Below are 27,500 nucleotides of genomic sequence, written 5' to 3'. Positions count from 1 at the left end.
ACACGCATACGCGAACAACGAGGATTGAAGAAGGGAGAACAACAACGCAAAGAGGCGAGTGAGTCGCAGCGGTAGTGAATCGCCCACATACACACGCGCATCCGCACATTTAGCAGCAGCAGCGCCTTCCAGTATCATCGACAGCACCGCTCACTTCGAGAAGAGAAACACAGAGAGAAAGAAGGCGAAGTCGAGTGACAACAACAAAAAGAAAAGAGCAGTCGAGCACGAGACTGAGCGGAAGAGGATGCTTGTGAGAGAAATGCGCGCAGCAACAAGCAGGCAAAACCCATACCCCAAGGTTCGGCTCTTGCATCTCTCATGCCCTCCCACCCCTCCTCACCCCTCACCTCGCAGCCATCCTGCTCTCTCTCAGACTCCTCTTTCTTCCTTCCCTCGCAGTTTTCCCACAACGACAGAGAACGGCAGGGAAAAAAAGAGAGACAGAGACACGCACATGCGTCGAAGAAATGCAGTGCGTGCAGCAGAAGGGCGCGGGTGGGTGAGGGAAGGGAAGGGAAGGGAGGGGAGGAGCGGCGAAAAGCGACCACAACGCAAAGCAGTGAGAAAGGCAGAGAGAAGGTCACAACAACCCTTGAGGGTACACCTCACCGTGGCAGCACGCGATGGCAACTGGTTCTACGTTTCGTTTGCTTTCACTCTTCTCACCCACCCCCTCCTATCCTCCTTTCCCCTTTTCCCTCACCACCTCACCCCCTACCCTACCCTCATCTCCCCCAATCTCCGCCCCATCGCACACACACACACACTGACACACAAAAAGAAATTCCGAAAAAGGAAAAACACACGCAACCGGCAAAAAAAAAGAGGGAGGTGGAGGAGGAGAGGAGAGAACAGATGCAAGCCTGATCTCTCCTCCTCCTCCCCTGACCCACTCACTCCCCATTCACCTCTCCCGCACCCCTCTTCACCAAAAACACACACAAAAAAAGTGATCCATACACAACGCATGCATGCGACCCAGACGGCCACACGGGCAGACACTCAGGCAGAGGAAGAAAGCGGAGGGGGGAGGAAGATAGGGACGGAGGGCAGGGAGGGAGGGAGTAGCCACTGGTTTTCAAGGTAGCAAAACGGAGGGCAAGAGGGGAGGAAGAGGGGGGGGGCAAACAAAAAAATAAACACTCTGCCGCCTTATCAACAACGCGCGTCATATCGACACCTGTGTGAGGCTAAGGCGTCTGCTGTTCGACCCCTCCCCCCTCCTCCTCCCCTCCTCCTTTTTTCCTGTCTCCTGTTTGCCGAGCAGCACGGTCCACTCCACGAAAACGATGTGGGAGGGGGAGGAGGGGAGGCGGCCAATGGGAAAGAAGGGAAGGAGAAGAGAGGAGCACCGACCTTCTCCGCTCCTCTAATTGTTCCCACTACGCCCGCCGTGAATGGAGCTCGAGGACACCACACGGTACGTCATAGAGGCGCTCGTGCGGTGGGATGCAGTGGCCCCGTCGTGGCCGCCACCTGCGACGCCAGAGGCACCCCCAGCACCGCTGCCACTTCCTTGGCCACTACCAGTGCCGCCCAAAAAAGCGCTGGAGGGGCCTGCCGACGGGCCGCCGAGCACCGACCCTTCGCGCGACGACCGCGCTAAGGCGACACCCTGCTCAATCTTCTTCTGCTCACGCTCCAGGAAGTAGCTGAATACGCGGCGGAAGGTGCTACTGAGGCCGTCATTCGGGTCCTCGGCGCCGGCGCCGTCGTCGAAATCGATAGGAGAGGCGTTTCCCCCTGCCGTTCCGCCGTCCTCGCGAGCAGAGCGGTGCGACGTCTCAAAATTCTGCGTGTCGGAGCGAGAAGGAGAAAGGGAGCTCGAGTTCATGCCCTCATCCTCGTACGAGAAGTTGTATCTACTCTCCATGGCCTCACGGTTGCGCTTCTTCAGTTCGGACTCGATGAGCGCCTTCTCCTTGCGCTTGTTGGGCGGGAAAAAGAAGAGCTCCTGTGTGTTCAGGTTCATGAAGCGAACGATGCCGGCACTCGTGCGGTAGAGCACCCACCCATCCGGCAGCGTGTCTGACATGAGCATGCGCTCGACAATAGCCATCAAATCCTCATCGCGGGGTAGACGAATACCGAGGCTGCTGCGGAACTCATCTACGTCGCGTCGCGACACTGCCGTCTCGTCCTCTTCCTCGTCGTCATCGTCGTCATCATCATCGTCGTCGTCGTCGCCGAGTGCGTGGACCGCGCCAACCGGCACGATTTTCATGCCGCGCAGATTGTCGAGCAGCTCGTACTTGCGCTCAGCGCGGCGACGCTCGGCGATGCGCCACTGCGCGAGAAAGAGACGCACGCGGAAGGTGACATAGTACGTGCCTGCAGTCGTGATCACGCCGGCGACAGGAACCCACAGCGGCACCACTTCAAACACCACGCGCAGCCCCTCTGCGAAGGTGTGGGCAGAGTAGAGACGCTGCCACCAGTGGGAGAAGCCCGCACTACTAGAGGAGGATGTAGGTGAAGAGGAGGGGACGGCTGCGGGCTCAGCACTACCAGCGTCTTCGAGGTGCGTGCCGCCTGGTGTGGGTGACGGTGCCGCAGAGGATGGCATAGCAAAACGAAGAAAGGCGTCCCTACAACACACACACACATACACACACGCCACGCGTCCAACAGAGTCTTCAATGATTCTCCTAAGACGGCGACCGCTGATTAACGAATTCCCGATACGGTGTACCGTGTGTGTGTGTGGGGGGGGGGGGAGGGGGCTCTGTGCGTGTCGCTATGACTGACCCCCTCCCCCACACACCCTGGTCTCACCCTTGCCTCGAGTCGGAACAAGAAAAAGAGATCGGCTGGGTTGAAGAGGCAGCTTGCGGGTGGGGCGAAGAGGGAGGGTCACAAGAATAAAAGACGCCGTTAAAGATGGGCAAGAGAGCGCGCGCGGGGCACAAGCGCTGTCGAAGCTCAAACACCGCCAGCAGCAACTGAGGGGGTGGGGGGAGTGGGGGAGGGGAGCAGGAGAGGAGAGGAGAGGAGAGGAGAGAAGCCCTATCAAACGGGGAGAGCGAGACGAAGGGGTGAGGGAGGGTGTGGCGAGAGAAGCGCACAGTGAGAGAAAGGGCGAATGGAAGAGTGGGAAGGTACGAGGCGGGCGGGGGCAAGGGAGGGAGTGTGAAAGGTGCGCAATCAAACACACACACACACAGGCACTAGCAAAATGCCAGCACACGCTTCACTAAATCGAGACAAGACCAAGAAGGGGGTGGGGAAAGAGAGAGACCGACACAGGACGTGCAGAACAAGAGGGAAGAGGAAGCAGGCGGAAAGAAGGAGAGTATCCTTTCGTGTGTCGTGTGTCGTGTGTCGTGTGGGAACGAGACGGTGAAGCGAAAAGGGAAAAACGAAGAAAAGGGAAAGGGGGGCTTACAGACGGGGGGCAAGAGCGGAAAGCTACAGCGCGCACACTCGTACGTATCCTTCGCTTCCATGTGTTGTACGCGTGCGTATTGTGTGTGTTTTTGTGTGTGTGTTTTGTTGGTGGCGGAGTGGGTGGCCGGAAGCGTGAAGTTCGAATACACATGTAAACACACGTGTTCAGGGGGAGGGGTGTATGGGTTGATGGGGGAATAGCGTAAAGGGGAGGAAGCAAACGGGACGAGAAAGAGGATCTGGTTCAGAGGTGTGTCTGGCAGGCACAAAGTCACGAACGCAAGTGTGCGCGGTCCCTGAAAACCTTAGCGAAGGGGGCATGCAGAAGGCAAGAGGGTTCCCTTTGTGGGGCCGTCTATTTGACCCCTGGAGCCGGGCGAGCACAGCTGCAAGAGAACACCCTCAGCAAGCGCACGGAACGCACGCAAGGCGAGGAGGAGAAAACGATGGCCCACCTAGTGGAGGAGAAGACTCTTGTTTCACTACGCGGTGGCCAAGTCGTGCTCACCACCAGCTCATCGGATCCTCCCTCTGCTGTCACACCTGTGTTGTTTGTTTTGTTTTTTTTTTTTGGGGGGGGGGGGGGGGCAAAATTTGCCGCCTATGTACATCAGAGGTCACGACAGTTAGCAGGAGAGAAATAGACAGGCAAAGAAACGATGGGCGGGCGCACGGATTTCACCGGCGTTGCTCCACGCGTGCACGACGTGTGTGCCGCGAGAACGCCGGCTCATTCTATCCAAACGTAGGCGTCCAGAGTCTCGTGAAGTTGCAGTGTGTCCCAGGCCCCTCGAGTGGCACAGGAAGCACAGGCACCGGTGGCGGTAGTCATCGACGACGACGATGGGGAACTGTTCGAGGTATCGGACCCGAAACCATAGTTGTGTATCGCCAGTGGCTCATACTCGACGCAGAGGTAGAGCTCTAACATGATAGCACCTTTTCCTTTGACACCCCTGCTCGAGTCGCCTGAGAGAGGATGCCACCGTACAGGGACCGGCACCTCAGTAACGCTCCATGAACGAGGTGCGTCGAGGTCCACCTGCTTCGGTGTGGCTGTCTTTGCCGGCTCCTCTATCTCCGTGACGAACGTGTTGTCTGAAGCATCCTCTCGGCGTCGCGGCGACTCTGACGCTGTGGACGAGGAGTGAGCAGCCGATGCCGCAGTAGGGCGGCACACGATCGTGGCGTCCCACAGGAGCGCGTCGGCCGGTAGGCGTGAGCACGTGACGGCGTACCATCGCAGCTGCGAGCTGCTATGGGTTGTGTCCCACGATGAATTTGTCGGCCACATCCACATCCCTACCTCGTAGGTAGGTGTTCGAGCAGGCGTTTCCGCCCTCTCCGAACATCCTTCCACGATCTGGGCGCGTGGTCGAACCAGCACTCTCCGAACCACCACCACCGCCGCCGTCAGTCCTGCGGTAGTCTCGTCGCCATCTCGACCCACCGGCCACTGCGTCTGCGCGGCCAGCTGCCTCACGAGCGCCAGAGACAGTCGAGCACCCGTAAGTATAACGTCGGACGGAAGCAGATAGCGCCGCTGCGTCACCACCAAAATGAGCCGACTAGCAGCAGCGTTGTGATCCCTCTCGCCTGCCAAACGATAGTGACCGTCTTGCTGGCCTTCCTCCCACATGCCATCAGAGAAGGGTTTATCGTCGCGCGACGTGGCGTGCGCCGCTCGTGCCTCTGTGGCGGAATCGCTGGGCGACGACGCAGGGCGCCGCACAATCGTTGTGAGAAACTCGAGATCGAGCATAGGGTGGCGCAGAGATGGCAGCCACACCTGCGTGTACGGCTCGCCGACGGTGACTGATGCGTGGCGTGCCAGGCCCATGGAAAAAGACTGCAGTATGTCCGCCACCACAGCCCGATGCGATGATGAGGACGCCGCCGGCAAATGAAGCAGTGACTCCCCACACCTCGATTCGGCCTCTTCGGGGACAACAGGAGAAGCCAAGACGCTGGCCGGCTCATCTCGCGTGTGCACGGGCCGCCCTAGATCCTCCGCCGCCGCGATGGCCGGGGCGGTGCTTGGAATATCGAGCGTCTGGCATGCCGCTTTGCTCGATTTGTAGGTGCTGCTGCCGCTAGTAGGAAAGCACAGATGCAAAAGGCTGTCCAGCTGCATGCGCCGCAGCCGTCTCGCCGCCGCCGCCTCGCCGCACAGCTCCATCAAATCAGAGGGGAACATGGCGACCTCCAGCCGGAAGTGATCAAGGTAGCGCGCATCAAGGATAAGCGTCTGCCACGTTTCTCCGGCGGAGTAGGCATCGCTGTTCTGCCCCCAGAAACAAGAAACCTCGTCGCCGTGCTCTGGCATCCCGATCAAGGCACGCAGCATGGTCCACTGCGCCTGTTGCTCCACCACTGGAAGTGTGTCGTTGCGTTGGTGGCAAGACATGAAGAAAAAGGCGAACTGCCGGGCCATCGCAAACAGTCCAGTGCGCCACTGCTTCCCCGCGCGCTCCACCAGACTCCGCTGCGCCGAACGCTGACTCGATCGCTCGAGGTGAAGTGGTAGCTCAGCGGCACTCAGCACTTGGAGATCCGCCAAGCTGCTGTCACGGCTGGCAGAACCGCGAGACGGCAGTGCGTCACCCGTCTTCGAGTTTGCAGTCATAATGGAGAGCACAGCATGGGTAAAGCGCTCGACGCTGGCGTGAGAGCTGACGGGCGTGGGCTCTTGTGACGTTTGCCGTGTCGCTTGAAAGTGCCGCTCCAGAAGAAGCTGCCACCCCAGTTGCCGGCGGCGCAAATAGTAGTAGGCTTTCAGGCCGTACTGGAGGGCGTTTCTCTCCACCGCGTCGCGCTGCAGCATGGACTGTGATGCAAGCGGAAGGGTCAGGTCGCCGTTCAAGGACACCTTCGAGGACGCGCCTCCAGCCTTCGCAGTGCTCTCGGCCGCAGCAGCCCTGTCGTTGGTAGGGCTCTGCACCTCCTCAGCGATTGACCTGCTGAGGTTGGCAACGAGCGCCTCGTAGCGCCGCACAATCCATTCAGACAGCAGGTCATGCAGCTGCGCCAGCGGGGCTGGATCGTCGACGAAGCAGCCGAGTTTGTTCCCCTCGCAGCGCATGCGCTCACGTATGGTGGACACTACATGACTCACCACCATCTCATGATGCGCCAGACGAGCACAGCAAAGCAAGTTCTCCACCGCATTCTGTAAGGCAGTGAGGGCGGCAGGCGAGGTGAAACGCGGGAGCGTTGGAAGCGGCATCGACGCCTGCGCCGCATTTTGGAGCATCGTCAGCTTCGCGAGGGTCGGTCCGCGGACGCGCATCGTATTATTTGGAGGGGGCCTGTGGTTTGCGTTGATGCTACTGCGATGGGCCATCTCTGCCGCCACGTTTTGCAGAATCGTCTCGCAAGCCTGCACAACACCACTGTCAGTGAAATAGCGGCGCGACGGCTGGAGAAGCTGGACGAGGCGCTGCTGGGGGGTAATGGTGCTCAACGGGATATAGCAGCACAGCGTCACGTGACCAGCCGCGGCCCCTCCCCATAGCACCCGCTCTGTTGCGGGCGAGCAAATCACTGCAAGATGCACTGCCGCTCCGACTTTGCCGCCGCCTGACGGTCGAAAGGTGTTGGTGTACAGAGAAAGTAACCACTGCAACTCTTCTCTGAAGATGCGTGCGTCCTTTTCGCTGACGCCTTGCTTAACATCTGCGTCCACGACAAGCGCCAGACACACGCCTCTGCCCTTCCCTGAGAACCGGAACTGCTTCGTCAGCGAGATGAGCGTCTGCGTCGCAGTCGCAAACGTGACGCCTTGTGCCCCGCTCTTGGGGGGCGATACTGTCGTGGCAGAATAGAATGCCGTAGTCGCCCTACAAAGAGTCAACTCCTGCCAGACAAAATCGAGCTTCGCCTCCACAGCCTCATGGCGAAGCCACGACAGAGAACTTGTAAGTGCTGAGTCAGTGATGAGGCAGAGAGGCTGCTGCGCCATCGCGGCCCGCTCCATCTGCATCCCCACTGAAATAAAATCACGCAGCTCCGCCTCCTTTGCACTGTCCTTCCCGCCGTCGCTGCGAGAGCTGCTCATGCCTGGTTCTTGTGTCTCGTCGGCAATGCGCTGCGACGGCATATCCATTGACGTGCGCATCCAGCGCTTGCCAGTGCGCCCGTCCGCGGCAAGTGGCATCGCGGGGGGCTTCGGCTCACCTGCTGCACCCTCCAAACGTGTGACGGACTCCATGAAAGTGCCATAGAGGGAGGCAGCGTAGTGGTTTGCCTGCTCCACTTGCAGCTCCGCCATGGACGAGAAGAAGTGTGCCACGTAGAACTGATTCTCGTCTACATCAGCCTCGGGGTCGTTGCTGAGGTCCTTCTCCTCGCCTGGAACGGCGCTGCCTCTTCGCGCCACATGGTGGAGCAAAGCATCCTCAGAAGTGGTGTAGAGCTCCAGCATGCCTCGGCGCAGCTCCTCCTCTGTGGAACCAACAGACGAAAGAAGCGAGAACAAGGAACTGATCGAGGCATCCTTCTGGTCCTTTCCTGTACTGGGCGAGACACAGCCGAGTCCCTCTCGGAGGAGAACCTGTAGCACTCGTGTCTGCTCTGCCGTCAGCACACGCGCGTCGGTTTTCGCAGCAAAAACGACTGGTGCGGCCGCCATCGCCGACGCAAGCAGCAGCAGCGAGAAGATGCCCCTCACTGACACAGGCCAGCCGGCGGCGAGCTGCTCTACCACGCGTTGCACGTAGTTCACCGCTGCGTAGTAGCGTTTGAGCGGCGCCGGAAGATCACTAAACGACTGCGGCGCGAAGTGGCGCGTGAACACGGGCGGAAAGCGCACAATATCCATCAGACATCTATCCAACGCAGACGCGCTCCACGGACGCTGCAGCCTCTCCGCTTCGATCAGCTCGGCAAAGCTCGCTACTGCCTCCAAGGCAGGCAGCACCGGGCCCCAGCCTTCTTGCACCGCCTTCTGCCAGCTCTGCACGTAGTAGACGGTTTGGGACAGCTGACCCTCGTACATGTCCACGTCGACGAGCGCGCGATCGGCGTCCGCCACCAGCTTGTCCCCGCACAGCCCGTCGCGGATGTCGCCGATGTCCGCCGCGAGAAGCTTCGCAGCAGCATCGTGTGCCTGCACAAAGTCTTGCAGCACCCTGAAGTAGACCTGCTGCTGTGTCGCTATTTCCTCGCGCATGTTGCACATTTTGGTGGACACTGACGTGGTGCAAACGGCGTCGCGGAGCAGACACTCGTAGTACAGCCGCTGGGGCATTGGGGTGCAGAGGTTGTAGACGTTGACGGCGTCACAGACCGCGTTCGTTTCGACGGGCACCGCCAGCGAGGAGGTGCACACCATGTAAAAGGAAAGGTGTACCCGTACCTCCCGGCCCTCCAGCAACAGCGAGACGGACCGTGCAGTGGCATCCTCTTCGTCTGCAGGACGGGGAGCAGAGGGCATCGTCGATGGCTGGGGCGACTGCGCAGTCGCAATCGTTGTCGACGCCCTCCGCGGACCCAGCTCTGCGTTCCAGTGCACCTTCAGCTTGCAGTAAAGAGGGTTGAGGTAGCGGATGAAATCGAGCGACTCCGGGTCGTGAACGTCACGAAGAAGAACACCTTCCCCAGCTCGCATAGCCGCGATCAGCCGCTCCTTCGCCGACGGGTCCGTCATCGACATGACGACGCAGCCCGTGCATGAAAGAGACAGATACTTGCACACTTCCTGCTCGATGAGTGGCGTTGCCGCCCCGATCAAAGTCCACCGCGAAGCGACGCGCTTGAACAGCGCCATGAAAAGGGCCCTGTACTCCCACGCAAAGTTCTCGCTTCCAGGCAACATTAGCGCGCGGGTGCGTGGGGCGTGTGTCTGGTACAGCATGTAGGCGAATGCCTCCTGCGGCGCTGTGGAGTGCAGCCTGGGATGCACCGTCTCGACGAGAAGCTGCTGCAGAGACACGTACGTGTCCTTAGCCTTGTCGTGCATGGCAAGAAGCGAGTAGAAGGCAGAGACGAGGAAAGTGTCCGCGGCGGCGCAGCGCGCAAACTTCGTGCGCTCCGCTACGTCCGCCGGCGCCGCCAGAAATCGTGAGAAGCGGTCGACAAGTCCGGTGTACTTCATCAGTCGGTCCTCGATGCCCGCCAACTGCCGCTGCTCTCCCTGAAACGCTTCTGTGGAGCGCTGTGCTGCATCAATCTCAGCCTTGATGCACGCCACAGTCCCTAGAGCGGACTGCACGCCCTTCAGCCGCGTCGCGTAGAGCTCCTCGTCCTTCTTCAGGTCATCCTCAGACTTCCCAATGTCCTGTACACCAGTTGCGTAGTCCTCAGCGCGGAACTTCCCGCAGTCCACCCACGCCACTACAAAGTCGGCCAGTAGTTGGGCGTACGGTTGCGCCGGCGCGTACCGCACCGCATCCAGCTCCTGACGCAGCAGGAGGTAGGTTTTCAAGGCAGTCCGGTCTTCGTCCGGCGCGATCCCTGTCAGAGTCATCGTGAACTCCTTTGTGCACACCCGTTTCATGGCGGTGCTCCACAGCTCGTGAGGGTTATCGTTGTGCTTTGGAAGGTCTTCACCGAGCACCGCGTAAAGGCAGCGGATAAGAAGGGCACCCTTCTCCGGCACACGCGAGACGGCGAGTGCGCGCATGTTGTTCACCTTCGCCTTTCGCAGCTGCCGCGCGGCCTTCTCCAGTCGTTCCTCTGCCTTCTTCAGGGCATCGGCGAGAGTTGCGCGTTGCCAGACGAGAGCTTCCCTCTTCTCTTGCAGCTTGTCGCCGAACGCCTGTGCCTCAAGCGATTGCGTCGTGAGCTGGTTCTCCTCGTCGCGCAGCCTCTCAGAGAGAAAGGCTATGCGCAGCTGCTCGGCGGCCAGCCCCTCAGCGATTGCGCGAGTTCGCTGTGAAACAGTCCTCACCATCTGTACTGCTTCATCCCCGCGGTCCATGATGACCGTGCCCGTTCTAGCGCTTTCCAAGACCTCCACGCGCGCCGCCGAACTCAGGTCCCGGTACAGCGACGCAAACTCAATCAGCTGCATCAAGGAGGTCGGGTGCCTTTCGGAGACATGTGCGAATATGGCACACAGAGCCCTACACACAGCCCGTTGCGACAGGCTCACAGGGCGATCACCCCCGTCACGGTCACCTTCCTTAACGCCCTCGTCTTCCCCCTCCTCCGTGTCTTCACTGTCGAGGGTGGGGATGCCGTCGACATCTGCACCGCCGCTGCTCCGCAGAACGGACAACACCAGTTCCTGCACCAACGAGCTCCGCAGCTCCTCCGTGTACAGCCGCAGCACGCTCGTCTTTTGCTGCCGCAGAAAGGGGTAGGCGGCCGCCATTCGTTTCACCTCTGCTGCGTCACGCAGGTGGAAGACGAAGTTAAAGGAGCTTCGGAGGCGGTCACGCAGCTCACTGTCGTCGACCAGGGTAAACGGCTTTAGTGATCGCGGATGGGTTACACGGAAGCCACGCATCAGAGAGCTGCGCTCCTCGTCCGAGAACAGACCCGATACATCGCCGCTGCGCACTAGCGGGTCCACAATCAGTAGCACTTCCGGCATGCGCAGCAGCTCAGGGGGGAGGTAAATGACCGCGTGGATGCTGTTCATGCAGACGAACGTGATGGCAGAGCGAAGATCATGGCGGAAGGTGGCGTTCGCCTCTGCAGGGGATGCAGACGGATGCATCCGGAACCACATGAAAGGCACATGTGTGTTAGCGCACCACAAGCGGAAGAGTCGGCGCAGGCCAAACGCATTCTCTCCCAGAAACACGACCTGCGCATGGGAAGCGGAAAGCGTGTCTTGGAGAAACACAAGGCGCGTGGTGAGCCACGTGGTCTGGTACGTAGGGGTTGTCACGATGTGGGTAGAGGGGTGCAGTTTCTGCTGTTGATACACTGCCGCCGCCATGCTTAACCCGCTTGAGCATCCCGGAGTGATGGCAAAGGATCCGCGCAAGGACGAATTACCACTCAGCGCAGCCACGCTTGACGACCTTCGCACCAGCATCCCCTTGTGTGCACCCCCTGACCGCACCGCTGCCTTCCTGAGGAAGTCTGGATAGCTGACAAACACCGAGGTGTGCCGCGTCTCGCCTCGTGTTGGAACGCCTTTGATGCTCGCCCCGCCTCCTGGCCCACGCCTTTCCTCCAGCGTCGAAAGGTCCTCCTCTCTCTCGTCCTGCAAGGCAGATGCAAACTCGGCAATGCAGTCAGCAACGAACGACTCGTCCTCCGCGGCGATCGCGTCAGGCTCCGGGAGATTCGGAAGCTGACGGACCAAGTCTGTGAAGTTGACGCTGCCACGGATGCATTCGCGCATGGTGCTCTCCGCGGCCTCGACTGCAGAGCCGTGCAGCGCGTGTGATGCGTCATTCGCCCCCAGGCCTACTGCTGCCATTGGCGGCGGTGGCGACAACGGTAACGATTCTGAGCATTGCGTTACTTTCGGCGATGGCGGTGCACGCAGCTGCGCCTCGTAAAAGGCTGTCACATCAAGGAAAACGCGGGTGGCAACCTGCACATCCGACGCGTTGCTGATCAAGTGCAGTCGCACCACTTCTGCCGCCTGCAGAGCATCTCGGAGGTGCTCGGCGTAAAATGAGGGAATGCTGCCTTGCTGGCTCGCCGATGCATCCACATTTGTGTCGTTCAGAGGCGTGGACGACACCACTGCGGAAATAGACGGGGCTGGTGTGAATGCGGGGCGTGTTACGGCCACCGCGGGGCACGACGCAAGGGCAGCAACGCGCAGTCTCAGGTGAGTGTAGGCGCCATGAACAAGCCCCAGAAACGTGGCGCAGCCTTGCAAAAATTCCTTGGTGCGCTTTCGAGAAGAGGCCAAGTTGCACAACAGGTGCACGCCGCACGCGATTTCGTCGCTGTCGAACCCTGGCAAGCGCACATCCACACACCCGCTGAGAGCCCCAGTGCTGCATTGACTCCCTGAGCCGGCCTGAAACAGGCTCGAGCCGCAGAAGACAACGTTAGCGAGGGGCATGGTGCCAGTCCTTGGCGTGCTAATCGCACGGAACTTGTCACAGAAGCGCATCAAGTACCCACCGAGCGTCATCGCGGCGGTATGTGGATCGTCGTCGCCATTGCGTGCGACCACCGGCGCCAGATGCAAATCGTCGATGCATACCACAAGTCGCCGCCCCAGAGTTGGGCTGTGGCATCCATCCGAGCGCGGCACCAGCTCACTTGCCATCCTCTGCTGGATGTGAATGGGCTGCATGCCGCCGCTTGCATTGTACACCTGCACAACCCAATCGACTTCGTTCGCCTTCATAGTGTGCAACAGTGTCGACTTGCCGGCCACTGGGCCGGCATGGAAGAGAACGTGTTGGCCGCAGTTGATCAAACACTCCGTCGCCCGCAGTATCGCCGCTCGCGACGGTGTCAAAAACACCTGCGACCACGCGCAGAGATGCGGATCGGTGTGGGAATCTGCTGACCACGACAGAGGCAAGTCGGTGCGCGTAGCTGCCTCCTCAAACGATATCCACCCACGAGGCAGGACGACCTGCTCGAGCGGACTCACGCTATCCTTCAACAAGACTGGAAAGATCTCTCCAGAGAGCTCGCAGTCCGCCAGCGCTTTCATCACGTCCGTCTCTGCGCCGAGGAGCAATAGTTTCAATACATCGCGATCTTCCATAGGGAGCGAGAGTCCCACCGACCACGTAGCCGCCATCACCGCACAGCGCACGGCAAACAAGCGCAGCGGCACCTCGTCTTCGTCCTCCTGCAATTCCAGCGCTCCTCTGTGTGTATGAAGCGTGAGTGCGTAGGCGTACCATCGACTACACAGAGCTGCCGCGCGTTGAGCCATGGCGTACATGTTTGTCAGCTCCTTTGCCCTTCCTACGAGCTCGGGCGAGGCCCTCGATGCACGCTCCACCAGCGGTGGCAAAAGCTTCTCCAACACCCTCGCGACCCACTCTGCGTCCGGCATGGAGCCCAGCGCGTGAGAGATCCCTTCGTGCCACGAAGATGGCCCCGCGAGCGCCATCATCGCAAACCGGTTGAGGGTCCCGGGTGTAACGTGGTGCAGCCCCTGCGCTGTGCCGATCACGCGCACCAGTGGGCTAGTGATGACGCTGTTGCTGTTGTGCAGCTCTCCCTCCAGCACCCGTGCCCTGTCCGGCCAAGAACCCAGAAAGAGTGCAAAGGATGAGGCCGAGTCGACATCCTCCATCACTACAACCGGAGCCTTGCTCCTGTGTCGAGCAGCCGTCATCTGTGAAGTGATCAAGGAAAGAAAACTCGGCTCCGTAGAGGTGCCATAAAAGTCCGCCGCGGATATGAGAGGCAGCGAGACGATCAGCGGCGATTGGGAGCCAGCCCACGTTCGCCACAGTCGCGTCTTCCCCGCGAACGGCGGTCCGACAAGGAGCACGCGCCGGTGAACATTCATCCATGATGTAAAGCGCTCGAGCAAGGCATCCGCTGCCGCGCTTTGTGTGGTCCGCTGGGCAGGCGGGTCGTACCAGCCCTGCGGGGCGACCCCATTGCACGAGGGTAGCAGTAGTTTTGCCTTAATCTGCGTCTCTAAGCTCCGTTGAACCGCCTCGCCGTCTGTGGAGAAGAAGAAAGCCGTGAAAACACTTCCCAAGGCAGTCAGAAGGCGCGGTACTACTCGCTGCTGTGACGACCCGATGAGCTTAGACCCCCTCCCATCGCGCGTATCAGCACTCGCGAACGCCTCGCGCAGCACCACGCGCAGTTGGCGCGCCGTGAAGACGGTCGGATGCAACTCTTGCAGCTGTCGGTACAGCTTGGCAAACTCAGCTTCCTCAGCGGACAGAGGACCCCCTGGTACCACCCCCGTCCGAGTCAGATAATCGTGCAGCGCTTCTTGAACATCGAAGGGAGCTACGCGCACCTCTCTGCAGATGAGGTCGAGACTGCGGGGCAACGCTACCGGCGCAGCGGCAGAGAAGGCCAACCGGAACAGCGGGTGCACGGAAACCGAGACCATGTCGTCTCTTCCACCATAGGGCAACTGCCAGACGGAGGAACGGCGCTGCTCGACAGAGGCGGTGGCAATAGGCAAAACGGCTTCCTCCAGCACGGCCCTCGGCACGGCCTCACAATTCATCACACAAGCCAACGCCCCAACTTCCACACACCCGCGTAGCAAACGTTGAAGTGTTTCGGTGGGCACATGCTCTGTGGCTTCAACCCGAAAGAAGAAGCGTCCAAGCAGCATCGCGGCAGCTTCCAAGACCTCTCCCTCCGCCGCAACGTCGTCGCTGGCGCGCACCAGCGAAACACTCCGGGACAGTTCCATATCGACGAGCACTGGCGCCATTTGCACCCACTGCGCCGCACTCATCATTGGTGCATTGGCATGCCCGAGGAATTCCAGCCCGTAGTCGAAGAGAACGCCCATCATGCGAACGCAGATGCCATCCTCCGCCGGTGTAAGAAAAGTCTGCACGACACGAGTAGACTCCAGCTCGGTGACACTGCTCACGTGCCATTCTACCGCTAGCTGAACCTCTCTCAAGGCGAACTCCTCGTACGCCAGAGCAGCTGCCACGACGGCTTCGTAGCTGCGCGGTTGCCCACCCTTCGCGCCTTTGTCGTATCCGCCCTGCGCCAGCTTGCTGATAGCGCTGCAGAGGTCTGACACTTTGGTGATGTAGGCAATCAGCCCATTTTGCCCAGCGAGCTGTAGTGCCCGCCGCAGTCCTTCCGTATGTAGAATCCGCAGCGCGAGCACCGTTACCTGACCGCACCATTGCCGCAACCAAGATTCCAGGTTGCATCGGTAATACGCAGCCACGCACTCCTTGACTGCAGCGACGAGAGACGCGCGCACCGCACGGTCAAAGCACTGAATCCAAGCGTCTGGGATATCTTTCGTGAGCGCCAAAGGAGAAGACAAGGGCAAGCGTGCGCCGTCCGCCGCCACCACAGCAGTGACAACCCCGTCTATCACCTCTACATCGGTGATGCGCGGATACAGGTATTGGAAGAGGTGGGCAAAACTGTGAGCGCTTTGCACGGATTGAAACCCTGTGAGCTCCGAGTCGGGCAGGAATCGAAACCGCGGGAACAGAGCTCGGCGGCGCTCCGTCATACCCCGCAGCACTTCAGCCGCATCGTCCACTTCTGACTTGATAGTCAGAAGGAAATCCTGTATTGTGTCTTGCATCATGGCTGTGTAAAGAGAAAACTGCGGCTTGCGCAAGATTGCACACAACTCCTTGAAGGCATCTGAAGCCATTGTGAGACTTTTAGTGATGATGCGTGCCTCTTCGGCCGAACAGATGCCCTCGGCGACCGCACTCCGCAGCGAGGACAGACACGCACGCAGCTTTACCCACCGCCCCTTCACCTGATCCCACGCCAAAAGCACCCCGCGGCTCTTCTCACACGCGTCAACCCACTCGTCCAAGGACTTCAGGACAGATGGCCCCAAGTTGGGCCGGCGTCGCATCGCACGGCACTTGAGCACGTACTCCTCGATTCGATACACCATCTCACGCTGAGGCTCCTGCAATAGCAGTGCGTTCAGGTCATTCTCAGCTGCTGTGTTTTCAAGAACAAGGTGCGTGCGCTTGGCATAGCTCCGCATCTCCTCAAGTTCGTTCTCCACTTCGTAGTCGCAGCGAGCCTGGCTAACAATCTGCGCCAAGGGGACAATGTGGTCGAGCAGGCCGGCGTCGAGCAAGCGCTTCACTGTAACTGTCATGTTCGTCACCAACATGACGTCGTCCCGCAACTGTGCCGAGATCAGCTTCGCGATGTCGCGCCAGTGACTCTTGCGCAGTCCAGGCGTCGTGATGAGTTCAAGAAACAGCTCCAACTCCTCAAACTTGGCGAGTGCCAGTTCCTGCTCGCGGCCGAGATGAACCAAGGCGGGGTAGGCGCGCAAGTTGCGGATGGAGCTGTGAATGAGCCGGCGCCACTCACGGGCGCGCTCGACAAATGCACTAGCGTTGACGGAAGATACTGGTGTCCGGTACAGCTCACGCAATTTTGTCGATTCGAACACTGTGATCCAAAACTGCTCGATAATCTCGAAGTGAGTCATGAGGGGCAAATAATCATCGAACGAGTCCTCGGATGGCAGACCCAGCACCGTCATTTCGTGCTCCATACTCTTCTGCGTTTTTTCTATGCGTGCGACTAGCTTGCGCAGCTCGGCACAGGTTTGAGCTGCAATGTCGCAAGTATCCAAATCGAACATATGGTACAACTCCTTCACACCTGTAGAAAGAGTTCGGTAGTAGTCACGAATGGTACTACGTAGATTCTCCAGCTTGCGCCTCAACAGCGGTGTGCATTTGGCTCGAATGTCGCCGCTTTTGTCTGCCTGGCCTCGAAGCTCACCTGGAAGTTTCTTGAACTCAAAGACAGAGCGGCATGCGTGCTCGTTGACTGGAATAAACAGGTTTTCAATGCAGCTGACCCTGTCGGCGATCTGTTTGTGACTCGTGTCGCACAGATAGTCGGCCAAAGCAATCGCCGCTTTGGTATTGCGCAAGTGCTGCTCCAACTCCTGCACCGTCGAAGGGGTGGCTTGAAGCATGTCAAGAATCGCACGGCTCTTTGCCTTTGCCTCGTCGACAATACTCACTATGGTGCTCTGGAATGCAGACACAAAAGCCGACAAATAATTTTCCCACTTCTGCGTCAGCTCCAACCGCAACGGACGGCAACTGATCTCAAGGCGCCCGTAGAACAGAACATCATGAGAGACGTGACGAATATCGGTCAGGTTTCGTCGCGCGAGCACCACGAGCTCCACCACCTCCGCCGGTGTTCCCGTCTTTGCAATGGCAAGGTTGTGCACTGGTATCTTGCAAAATTTGCTATAGGAGGACAAAATCTTGTTAATCAGTACTGATGCGCTTTCTAGCACTCCTGCGATCGACGCACGGTACGAGGCCATCTCCACGTGCGACACAATGGTGAGTTTCTTGTCGCCAAGCCTCGGTTCTCGGAAAATTGCGCAAGCCAGCCTTGGTAAGCCATTAATGCTCTTTTCCACCTCTGTAAAAAAGTCCGCTATGCCAAACAGCAGAAGAGAAAACGATGGGGCTCGGGGTTGGAAGCTCTCGCCGACGACTAGTTCAACACGCAAGGAAGGCAGTCGTCGAGCACGCGGTGATATTCTGACCTCGTTGGCTAAGCCGTCACAATCAAAAAACCGCACAAGGGAATCCAGGGCATCGAAAAAAAGGGATCTTATCCTGTTGACTAAGAATACCTCTGTGGCAACAAAAACCTTTTTGAACACGCTGTCCTCATACTCCCGTTCAGTCAGGAGCAGCACCTCACGAGCTGTTTTGAAATGTGAAAAAAAGAGCGCTTCGACGCAACCGTAAAACTCGACGCGAATTCGTGAAACGGCGGAGCTCATCGTCTTGGACACTTGCTTGAGAAAAGCGACGACGTCGATGCAAGCAACGGTCACGTCAATGCTGAAAAACCGGAGTCGCGAAAATTTCTCTTCCCAGATCGACATTAGTCCTCTGAAATAGTTGCCAGTGAGAGGATTCCAAAGCAATTGAGATTTGAGCTGCTCCTTGGCCGCTTTAAAGTGCTCCCGCGAAAGCGGTATTTCCTGAGCTGATGCGTAAGTGATGCTGCGTATGGTGGGCTCCGGCTCAGTCGCTAGCTGAAGTGGAGCCAAAATCCTTCGAAACAGATGGTTAAGGCACATATAGTAAAAGATACCCTCTGATACTGCCTCTGCGTACGCTTCGTTCACGTCGCATATCTCGCGCGCCACGACCTCCTTGGAGATGGAGGTGCACCCTCTGCTCGCTAGTATCAAAATATTTCGCAGGCTGTGCCGGCTGAGGGGAGAGTATTCCTTGATCAGCGGCTTGTACAGAGACACCATTTTCGCCGTTCGAATGCGACGATGCAGCATGGAGACGCCATTCGTGCCTTCATCGGATTTCTCGCAGCACTCTATCGGTACGCGCACAACTGACTCGCTGTCCTGACTAGAAGCACCATGAAGCCGCTTTCCTTCATCAAAGCGAAATAGTCCCACATGTGGTGAATAATGGGAACCGATGCGGCAGCTCACGGACTGGGGAGAATCAACATATTCACAAAGCGCCCTAAAAAGTTGGCTTTTTTGTGTCTGTAAAAGTGGCAGCTCCATAGTTTCACCATGGTAATCTGGTGCGAAGGCGAGCCTCCGACACACAAAAGTTTGACTTCGCTGCTTTCCTTCATTGCACATAAGTGGTACAGGAACACCATCCCAGTAGTAGCGCAGCACTTTCTCCAAGCGCCCGCCTACTTTTTCGTGATTTTTACTGGATTCCATGGTCTGTGTGTCTGCAAAGGGAAAAGAGAAAATGAAAGGAAGAAAGATGGAGATGCACAAACCAATTCATCACACTAGCCTCTGCAGAGACAGCAAAGCTATCTTTTCTCGCGCGTTGGTCAACACAGACTGCAGTAAAATTGCGACATCAGCCAGAGAAACGCTCATCACAAAAATTTATCAAGCAGTTTGCACACCAAAAACATGAAGTCCAGACCTTTTAGTTATGTAAAACTGGTCTGTTTAACACAAAATGTTCGATTCTTTTTTCACCGAATCGCGGGGGTCTCCCGCAGTTTTTGAAAGTCGAAGCGCTGCTCCGACCCTTGCTTCAGTTGATCCAAAACAAATTCAAGCCATGCCAGCTGCGTCACCCCTTCTTCGCAGTGATGCGCTTTCACTCGCTTCAACTCGTACTCGTAGTCCTCTATCATGATGCAAATACGATTTCTCATCAACATGCCGCGACACGTGAACGTGATTCCGTACAGCACTACTCCCATGCTGATGGCAGGAGGCAAGGGCCGCGCATAATACATGCTATTTTTGAAAATGTGCCGTGGTCCCCACGCTTTGAATGCGGCCAGGACACTTCCGGTGGAAAAAGCGATGCAGCCGAAAAAGTACTGCCACGAGAGGCTCTCGTGATGAGCAAGCTGCTCTACTCTATCCGCTACATGATTTCGCTGTATCTGCGATATTTCTAAAACGTACCTTGAAAACCGCTGCCGATCACTTTCCGCTGTCATTCTTGCAGCTTAGAGAGCAACTGCTGTAGTGGTGCAACGGTATATGTGGGGGGGCCGCAGCGCCTCTGCAAAACCACTCGAAAAGGGCTATCATATTTCAAAGCAGAAAGAGTAGAGGGAAGTACGCACTGAGACGAACTGTCTAGCATCGTCTGATTTTCCGTTGACGTGCAGGTGCTATATCGAGAATGGGCTTCTTCACGTGCAAAGAGTAAGTCAGTCGCAGAGCTTCGCCAGCCCTTGATGTTGCACACCCTCCCGTGGCACCATTGCACTTCAAAAGTACGCTTCAGTTACAATATTCGGGGGTACACTGCTTTTTGTCTGGGGCTGCTGTATGTTGATCTACGCCAGTGCAGCCTTGTCTTGGTGACTGTGTCACCTCGTGTTTGCCTTCAGAGAAGAGCTATCGTAGTTGTTGGTGATTAGAATACCAGATGCCTCGAACGCAAAAACAGTGTTGATGTTTTCGTCCAATTGAACGAGACCCACCCTGTGCACAATGCTAAGGAAGAGCTTTCCAATAATGAGCTCGTATACAACAAAGACTGCCACCACTAGAAATATAAAAAGTTGTCACGCTGCTCGACACCAACAGAAACGATAATTATACTAGGCCTAAGCAATTGAGAGTCTTCTAAAGGTGGTGAAACTTCAGTTAAGACAGCTGAAACAGAGACAACGAGGGAAACAAGCGCTGGGAGACTCGTTTTTACCAAATCTCATTGCACACACTAAACCGCGCGCCAAACCAGGAGTATGATTGAAAAGAACCGTTCAAGCAGTGCGCCATCAAACACGTGCGAGCTAGTGTGTTACCTTTCAAGCAAGCAACTGCTTAGTCGGGCATCAGGAGTGCATTGCAGAAGCACTTAAGCTGCATTCGAACAGCTTTTGTATGTCGGCCCGCCGATGCTTCAAGTTCCACTTAGATGATTTCACCAACACCTAACACAGCGTTCAGTCACCGCTAGCTGACCCCGACCGCAGCCAGCGGCCCTTCAGTACGACACGTTGAAACCACAGAAAATGGCTTTTTCCTCTGCTCTTGAATCTTGCAAAGGTGTTTTATTCCAGGTACGAGCCAACCGAAACGCACCGTCAGCACTGCCAAGTCGTCCAGTCGCCGCAAACACTCTCCACACGTACAATGGAGCCACCGAAGGAGCCTCATAAACTCACCTCCCCCCCCCCTATCGTCAGCAATAAAGCTGCGAGAAATCACTCGCAAAGGCTTTTTGTGAACCCTGCCACCACCACCACCTGCTATCAAGCTCAAACAGGTCAAACCGCCACTCCCAGCGACTACTCCTTAGCAACAAAGCATTCAGTCAAGGAAACTGCAGCCCCAAGCCCACGGAACGCAGAAGACAGGAAGCTGACGGCATAAACCAACTCGAAATGAGTCCGCGACAGCAGAATCAAGCTGAGAGACGACGAGGCAACGTGCCTCTCCGGTGTTTGTCGGCGCATCAGTCCGCCACCTCTGCACCTAAGAGCCGGCAATGATATCAGCCCACATGTAATAAGAAAGCAAAAACAGCTTCACCAGCAGACTTTGAAAAGCCGGCCCCTTTACAGCTTACCAATTCCCACCCCGACCACTCCATCGACACCTCCCCACCACTCCACCACCCCCGGGGATAAACTGAGGTGCCACACTTTGCCGCAAGGTGGAAAGCATCAACAAATGAAAGCAGGAGCCTCTGAATCACACCCGATTCTTTCGTATCCCGCCACACAAATCACCTGAGCTCTGTCATATCCCCGGTTTCCCTCAAAGCCATCCCCAGCGGCCTTACAGCCCACAGCCTAGATCCACCCACGCCTCATGGCCACCGGCCCTTTTGCCCCCACGACCAAAAGGCAGCACCGCAGCTTTCACCACAAAACAGACGTAGCGACACGCATTTTCCCAACCAAAGTGCGCAGCACATCCGGAATACGGTTCACACCTTTCCGTCGAAGTCCGACGGCATGGTGGTAGGGAATACATCCGCCATAGGCGAAAAGCTTTTGACGTCGCGAAAAACAAAAAGTTTCCCTTTTTCTATGTTTTTCCATCCAAAAAACGCTCTCATAAAAAAAAACTTGAGAAAGCAAAAAACAGCTACAGCTCACTCACCTCTGTTGCGCCGCGGCTACGCCCTGGCGCGCGAGGGCCAGCCGTCCTGGCGTCGGATCGGGTCCACGCGTCTAGCGGGCCCCCCGTGTCCGCGACCCGCCCCTTCCTCGCGCGCGTGCCCCGTGATCGGCCCCACGCGGACACCCGAGTGGGCCGCACGCCTTGATCCACGCCGGCCGCGTCCAGCGCCCTGCGCGAGGGCAGTGGCGATAGCGTCTGTCGCGCGGGTGGTGGCACGGGATGGCCAAGGCGCATGCCGAGTGGACCCAAGGAGGCAGCTGGCCGGCCCCAGGCCAGGGACCCCCGAGACTCTGTGCCCCGCCCGCGCGCCACGCCCCCCCCCCAGCCGCCCCAAGCCGCCACATCCCGTAATATGGCGCGGAGACTCCCCACAGCAGAGTCTGGAGGACTCGGTGCTGCAGCTCGGGGTGCCCTCACTGCCCCCCCCGCGCCAATGCCCCCTCAGCCCGCAGGGTCGAGTGTAGCGGGCGCCGCGCCTTTCACAGCAGGCCAAGCCCAGCCCCATCGCGCCACACCCCGCGCGGCGGCCGCAGCCTCCTGCCGTTGTGCCCGCGGGCGTATTATTAGCGTGAAGCATCACGGCCGCCCCCAGTTTCGTGGCCGTCTTCACCGCACCATCCGCCCACAGCGCGCAAGGTAGCCCGCACACAACGGCAGAGCCGCTGCCTGCGCGCCGCTGTCTTTGCCTCCATCCAGAGAGGCCGCCCGCAGCCCGCCAAGAAGCGAGGCACTGGAACGCACGCAGCCGCTGCGCAGGAGGGGGTGGGGGAGGAGGTCCGCGCGGTGCCCCTAAGAGGTCGATGCCCGCATACCCGTTTGGGGGATTGAGGGGGGGGGGCGCCGTGGGATCGCAGGGGTGGCTGCGGACGCTTTGGCGTGAGCGTGTTCGCGGGCCCCCCGCCGTTTCGGCCAGCCCCACCCTGCCATGCGGCAGCGCCGTTGCGCAGCTCTGATTCAAGCGATGCCATGTGGAAAGAGTGGCGGAGCCCACCCGTGCGAGCAGACCGCCCCCAGCCCGGCAGCCCGAGCCGCGGCTACGTCGAGGGCCCCGCAAACTGCCAGTCCTGCGCGCTCTTCTCTTGAGCATCGCGGTGGGCTTGCCGAGGGTAGAGCCCAACAGGATACCCGGACCGCATCACGCCTTCTTCCCTGATATCCTCACACTCTTCACATCCCTCAAAAGCAGGGATGCCACGCAGGTCGCGCTAGAATCCGCCCTCTGGGGGGAGGGGGGGGGGGCGCTGGGAGCTGAGGCGCTGCGAATTCCTTCGAAACGAGGTGCGGGCTCTTCGTTGCACAGTATCGCGGCCAGCTGCAGCGCCTTATTGCACGCACGTACCCGAAAGAGGATCTCTACCACAGCCCCTTTCTTGGTGCCGGGCTGCTTTGTGGGAGGAAGAGGGGAGCAGGCTCAGGGAGGCTCACCGCGGGTCGGCAGGGACGGAGGCCGGGCGGCTGCAGCTGGTGCTTGTCTTCCCACGCGGTCGTCAAGCCGTCGCGGGATCATGCGCTCGAGTAAACTGCGGGTATTGCCAGCCAGCGCCGCAGGGACGGCAGGGCGCACGGCCAGCACCCGGCATGTGCAGCTTCAGAGGGGGCAAAATGCGCCCCGCTCCACCCTTCATTGCGGCAGCGGCGCGGCTGGTGGTGACGCTCCGGCCGTGGATGTGCAGCGGTGCGCCCTCCCCGCCGTGCATCTGTAGGGCTTTGGCACCCTCACAGTAAATCTCGTCAAGGCCGATGGCGGGGCCCCAGTGGACTTTGTAGGGTAACATCCCGGGCCCGCCTATTTCGGGCGGTTGGAAGGGCGTAGCGCAGGGTCTCCGTAAAACGCCGTGGGGCGCGAGGGGGGGGGCGGCCGAACGCTGCGCCGACCTCCGCCAACACCTTTGCCTGCTTTATCGCGCTGAGGTGGCGGCCAACTTGTCCCACCACTCGTGCGCGCAGTGCACGCGGGCATGGGTAGCCAAGATGCGTGCCCGTGATCGGGGGTCGCTGGGGGTGGGGGCGTTGCGGGGCCGCATCCGTCCCTCAAGGCTGGTTCCTTGGTGCGGTTTCGCGGGCGTGCTCGGTAGGGGGAAATGCTCCGGCGACGGGCGGGGCACCGTCTCGAGGGCTGCCCCCGATGGTGCCAGTCTTGTCGCCCAGAATGGTCTACCAGCGGTGATGCCAGATGGGGCGGCTTTCTCGGTGGTGGTTGCTATCGGGGGGTGATTTTAGCGTATCGCGGGCGGGGGCGTTGTGGCGGTGTGTGGCGGCATGGGCGACCCGCCCACCCTCCTCCTCAGAGTGGGGCGGGGGGCTGGGCAGCGCGGCTGGCCACAAGGCGCCGTGGCGACGGTGCCCCGGCCGCGGACAAAGCAGCCGGACAGCGCGGGGTCATCCAGTGAAATCCCAGTGGCCCCGTCTGCGCTGTGCCCTGTCGGCGTGCCGTTGTCCCTTGCGCGCGTCGAGCATCCGTCGCTCGGCCCGCCATTTGGGATGGCCCTGGCCCGGTCGCGTCGTCCCTTTCCCGTCCCGCACCCGGCGGCGCGAGCCGGCACCCATCCCAATAACGCGAGGGCTGGTGGGCGACGCCGTCCGGCACCTGATCGAAAACCCCCGTGCAACCAGGTAACCCTTAACCGTGTGGCCACGCGTGGGGTGCATCCGTCGAGTGGAGACATGGCAGAAAAGCCAGGGCGCAGCTGCCGCAGCCTTGTCCTTTAGAACTGGGGAAAGAGGGCCTACACACCTATCCGCGTGCCGCGCCGTGGCGTATTGGCACGGAGGCGCCAGCGCCGTGACTCCTTTACGCCTGCTGCGCTGGGGTGCTGAAAGCCCGGGGGACCGAGTGCCTTGGCAGGCCTGTCGCGGTGGTAACGTACGCCTCTTCCTAAATGCAGACTTGCACCGAAGATGCAGGGCAAGCGAACAAAGTCACCAATACATAGACAGATGAGCCTGCTTACGCGTCGACAGATGTGTGTGTGTGTGTGTGTGTGTGTGTGTGTGTGCCCACGGAGGGAGGGAGAGACTCCTTCTCTGGGGAGCACAGGAGAGAAAAACAACGGTGTCGCTGAGGAGAGAGGAGAGGGCGTCATGAGCCACACGCGTGCCGCGCCTGCCCTCTCTCCTCTTCGCCTACGCCTACATGACGCTCAAGAGACTACCCTCCTCGATCCGCTCCGCCCTTCTGCGGCGGAACGCGTTGACGATACGGCTCACGTTGAGATGGTGGTGGCGTGCCTCACTCCACAGGGCACGCGCTCGAAGCCGACGCGCCTTCTCAAGGTAGATGCCCTCCTTAAACTCGTCAGTCGCCGCCTGCGCCTTGGTTACCGCGCTGTCGAGCCTCGCCAGCATTGCCTTGGCGTCCTCGTCGAGCATGCTTCCGTCGAAGGTCTTCTCAAACTGCGGCTCGCAAACAGGGATGAGCCGCGATACGAAGCCGGTGAAGAGCACACCGGTGGCGAGGATCACGCACGCAAGCCACTCCTCCGACCGAAGGGCGGTGACCTTCATGAATCCGCCGAGCGCCTGCACGGCGATAATCTGAAAGAAAAAGCAGAAGCTGATGACGCCGATACAGGGTGCTGAGCGGGACCAAATACCCTCCAGCACGTTCAGCTCATCGTACAGCTTGCGGCAGTTGAACATGTGCAGCACCGAGCCGAACACAAACACGTTGAAGACGATTGTGCTGTGCTCCACGCCGTCGAGCGGCCCCGCCTTGAACCAGACGTGTGCGTACGCCTGCAAGCTTAGGGTTAGGCCCAGCATGTAAGCTGCTACACTGAATATCGTCATGTGCATGCGGCGCGAAACCAGCGGTGCCTTGCGGTGAATGGGCTGCCGCTTCAGGCACTCCTCGCTCGGCTCCTCCGTCGCAAGCGCCAAGGCGGCCAGTGTGTCCATGATCAGGTTCACCCACAGCAGCTGCACCGTCGTCAGCGGCGAGGAATGGCCGCCCGCCATGAGCGACCCGATGAACGTCAGTGCCACGGACACGTAGTTCACCGTCAGCTGCAGCTGCAAGAACTTGCGGATGTTGTCGTTCACGCACCGGCCCCACACAACGGCGCGCTGCACAGAGCGGAAGTTGTCGTCCAGCAGCACAATGTCCGCAGACTTCACCGCAATGTCCGTCCCGCTCCGCATCACAAACCCAACGTTCGCAAGGCGCAGCGCAGGTGCGTCGTTCGTGCCGTCGCCGGTCACAGCGACAACCTCGCCGCGCGTCATCAGCATCAGCACAAGAAGCTGCTTGTCCAGCGGCTGCGAGCGCGCCATCACCGTCATGTGGTCCAGCACAGGCCAGAACTTCGCCATGCGCTCGTCGTCGCCGTACGCGTCGTACACAAGATTGCGGAAGTCCTGGCCAGTCATCGCAAGATCGCCGTAGTAGGGATTGAAGATGCCGCACTGGCGTGAGATGGCCACCGCCGTATCGATGTTGTCACCTGTGCACATGCGCACCGTCACTCCCGCCGCCTGGCACTTCATCACGGCATCCGCCACCTCCGGTCGCAGCGGGTCCTGGATGCCGAGCAGGGACAGCCATACCAAGCTCTCGGTCGGTTCATCCTCGGGAAGCTCAGTGCCGCCAAGCACCGCGTACGCGACACCGATGGTGCGGTTCGCCATGTCCGCCAACTTTTTCACCTGCTGCGCAATGCGCGCCCGCGCCTCGTCCGTCATGGGCACCTCGTCGCCCGCCTCGTTCACGTACCGGTCGCACAGCGGCAGAATACGGTCAGACCCGCCCTTCACATGGTGCACCAGCGTCCCGTCCTCCTGCCGCACAACAGCGCTCATCCGCTTCCGGTCGCTCGTGAACGGGAAGATCGTGAACCCGCGCTGCCGGCACGCCTCGCGAATCCGCTGGTGCGGCCGCGACCCCATGTCGCGTGCGTCCGCCTCCGTCATCGCAACGCGGTCCACAAAGTCCAGCAGCGCGTTGTCCGTCTTGTTGCCCTTGTCCGCCACCCACTGCCAGTACGGCGCGACCGTGTGGCCCTCCTTGTCCGTCGTGCTCACAACCTTCTCGCTCGAGCTGTTGATCGCAATGCCCTCGCTGAGCTGGCGAAGCGAGGTCGCGCGCATGCCAGACAGCGGCACCGGCTCCGGCAAGTCGCCAGGACGCTTCACAGAAAAGTGCTGCATGCCAACGTAGCCCTGCACCACGCTCATCAGGTTCTGCGTCAGCGTGCCTGTCTTGTCGCTGCAAATCTGCGTCGCGTTGCCCATCGTCTCGCACGCGCGCAGGCGGCGCACCTGGTTGTTGTCGTCATGCATCTTGTTCTGAGAGTAGGCAAGCGCGATCGTCACGGCCAGCGGAAGACCCTCCGGCACGGCCACCACAATGATGGCGACACAGAGAAGGAAGTAGTCGAGGAAGTGGCGGCACGAAGCTCCCGAGTCGTGCTGCAGCATCCGGAACCCCTCCATCAAGGACAGCAAGGCGAACAGTAGCATCGCAGCGCCGAGACCGATGCGGCCGATGAGGTCGGCAAGCTCGTCCAGGCGCTCCTGCAGCGGCGTCGGGCGAGGCGCACCAGCGCCGCGCGACTCCATCAGCAGCTTGCCGCCGAACGAGCGCTCACCCACGGCACACGCAAGCATGTACGCATCCTCCGCAGTGTTCACCACAGTCCCTGTCAAAATGATCGGCGCGTTCGCGTTCTTCTTCTTCGGGTCATTCTCGCCCGTCACGCTGCTCTCGTCGATCACAACGCTCATGCCCGTCACGTAGAACCCATCCACAGGCACCACAAGGCCAGGCGACAGGTTCACGATATCGCCCACGACAATCTCCGTCACATCGATCGTGACATCTTTTCCGCCACGGCGCACGCGAACCGGCTGCGCGGAGTTCTCCTCCGTCAGCTTGTGGAACCGTTTCTCCTTGTTATAGTCGTTAACGGATGACACTGTGGTCACGATGATAACAGAG

General features: G+C 59.4%; 4 protein-coding genes across 4 annotated transcripts; all 4 read right to left on the bottom strand.

Moving 5' to 3' along the window:
• Nucleotides 1-1,372: 1,372 nt before the first annotated feature.
• LINJ_07_0540 (conserved hypothetical protein) lies at nucleotides 1,373-2,227 on the bottom strand (the record flags this gene model as incomplete). The annotated part of the gene is made up of 1 exon (XM_001463233.1): nucleotides 1,373-2,227. One exon carries the CDS (start codon nucleotides 2,225-2,227, stop codon nucleotides 1,373-1,375), a length of 855 nt encoding a protein of 284 aa, XP_001463270.1.
• Nucleotides 2,228-4,120: 1,893 nt separating this feature from the next.
• Nucleotides 4,121-18,670, bottom strand: LINJ_07_0530 (conserved hypothetical protein; the record flags this gene model as incomplete). Its single annotated transcript, XM_001463234.2, has 1 exon — nucleotides 4,121-18,670. One exon carries the CDS (start codon nucleotides 18,668-18,670, stop codon nucleotides 4,121-4,123), a length of 14,550 nt encoding a protein of 4,849 aa, XP_001463271.2.
• Nucleotides 18,671-18,939: 269 nt separating this feature from the next.
• Nucleotides 18,940-19,419, bottom strand: LINJ_07_0520 (conserved hypothetical protein; the record flags this gene model as incomplete). Its single annotated transcript, XM_001463235.1, has 1 exon — nucleotides 18,940-19,419. One exon carries the CDS (start codon nucleotides 19,417-19,419, stop codon nucleotides 18,940-18,942), a length of 480 nt encoding a protein of 159 aa, XP_001463272.1.
• Nucleotides 19,420-24,694: 5,275 nt separating this feature from the next.
• Nucleotides 24,695-27,286, bottom strand: LINJ_07_0510 (putative vacuolar-type Ca2+-ATPase; the record flags this gene model as incomplete). The annotated part of the gene is made up of 1 exon (XM_001463236.1): nucleotides 24,695-27,286. One exon carries the CDS (start codon nucleotides 27,284-27,286, stop codon nucleotides 24,695-24,697), a length of 2,592 nt encoding a protein of 863 aa, XP_001463273.1.
• Between the last annotated feature and the right edge of the window lie 214 nt (nucleotides 27,287-27,500).

The sequence above is a fragment of the Leishmania infantum genome, chromosome 7 (genome assembly GCF_000002875.2).
Source record: "Leishmania infantum JPCM5 genome chromosome 7".
NCBI classification, from domain to species: domain Eukaryota; phylum Euglenozoa; class Kinetoplastea; order Trypanosomatida; family Trypanosomatidae; genus Leishmania; species Leishmania infantum.
This window is presented reverse-complemented; position numbering and strand designations above follow the sequence as displayed.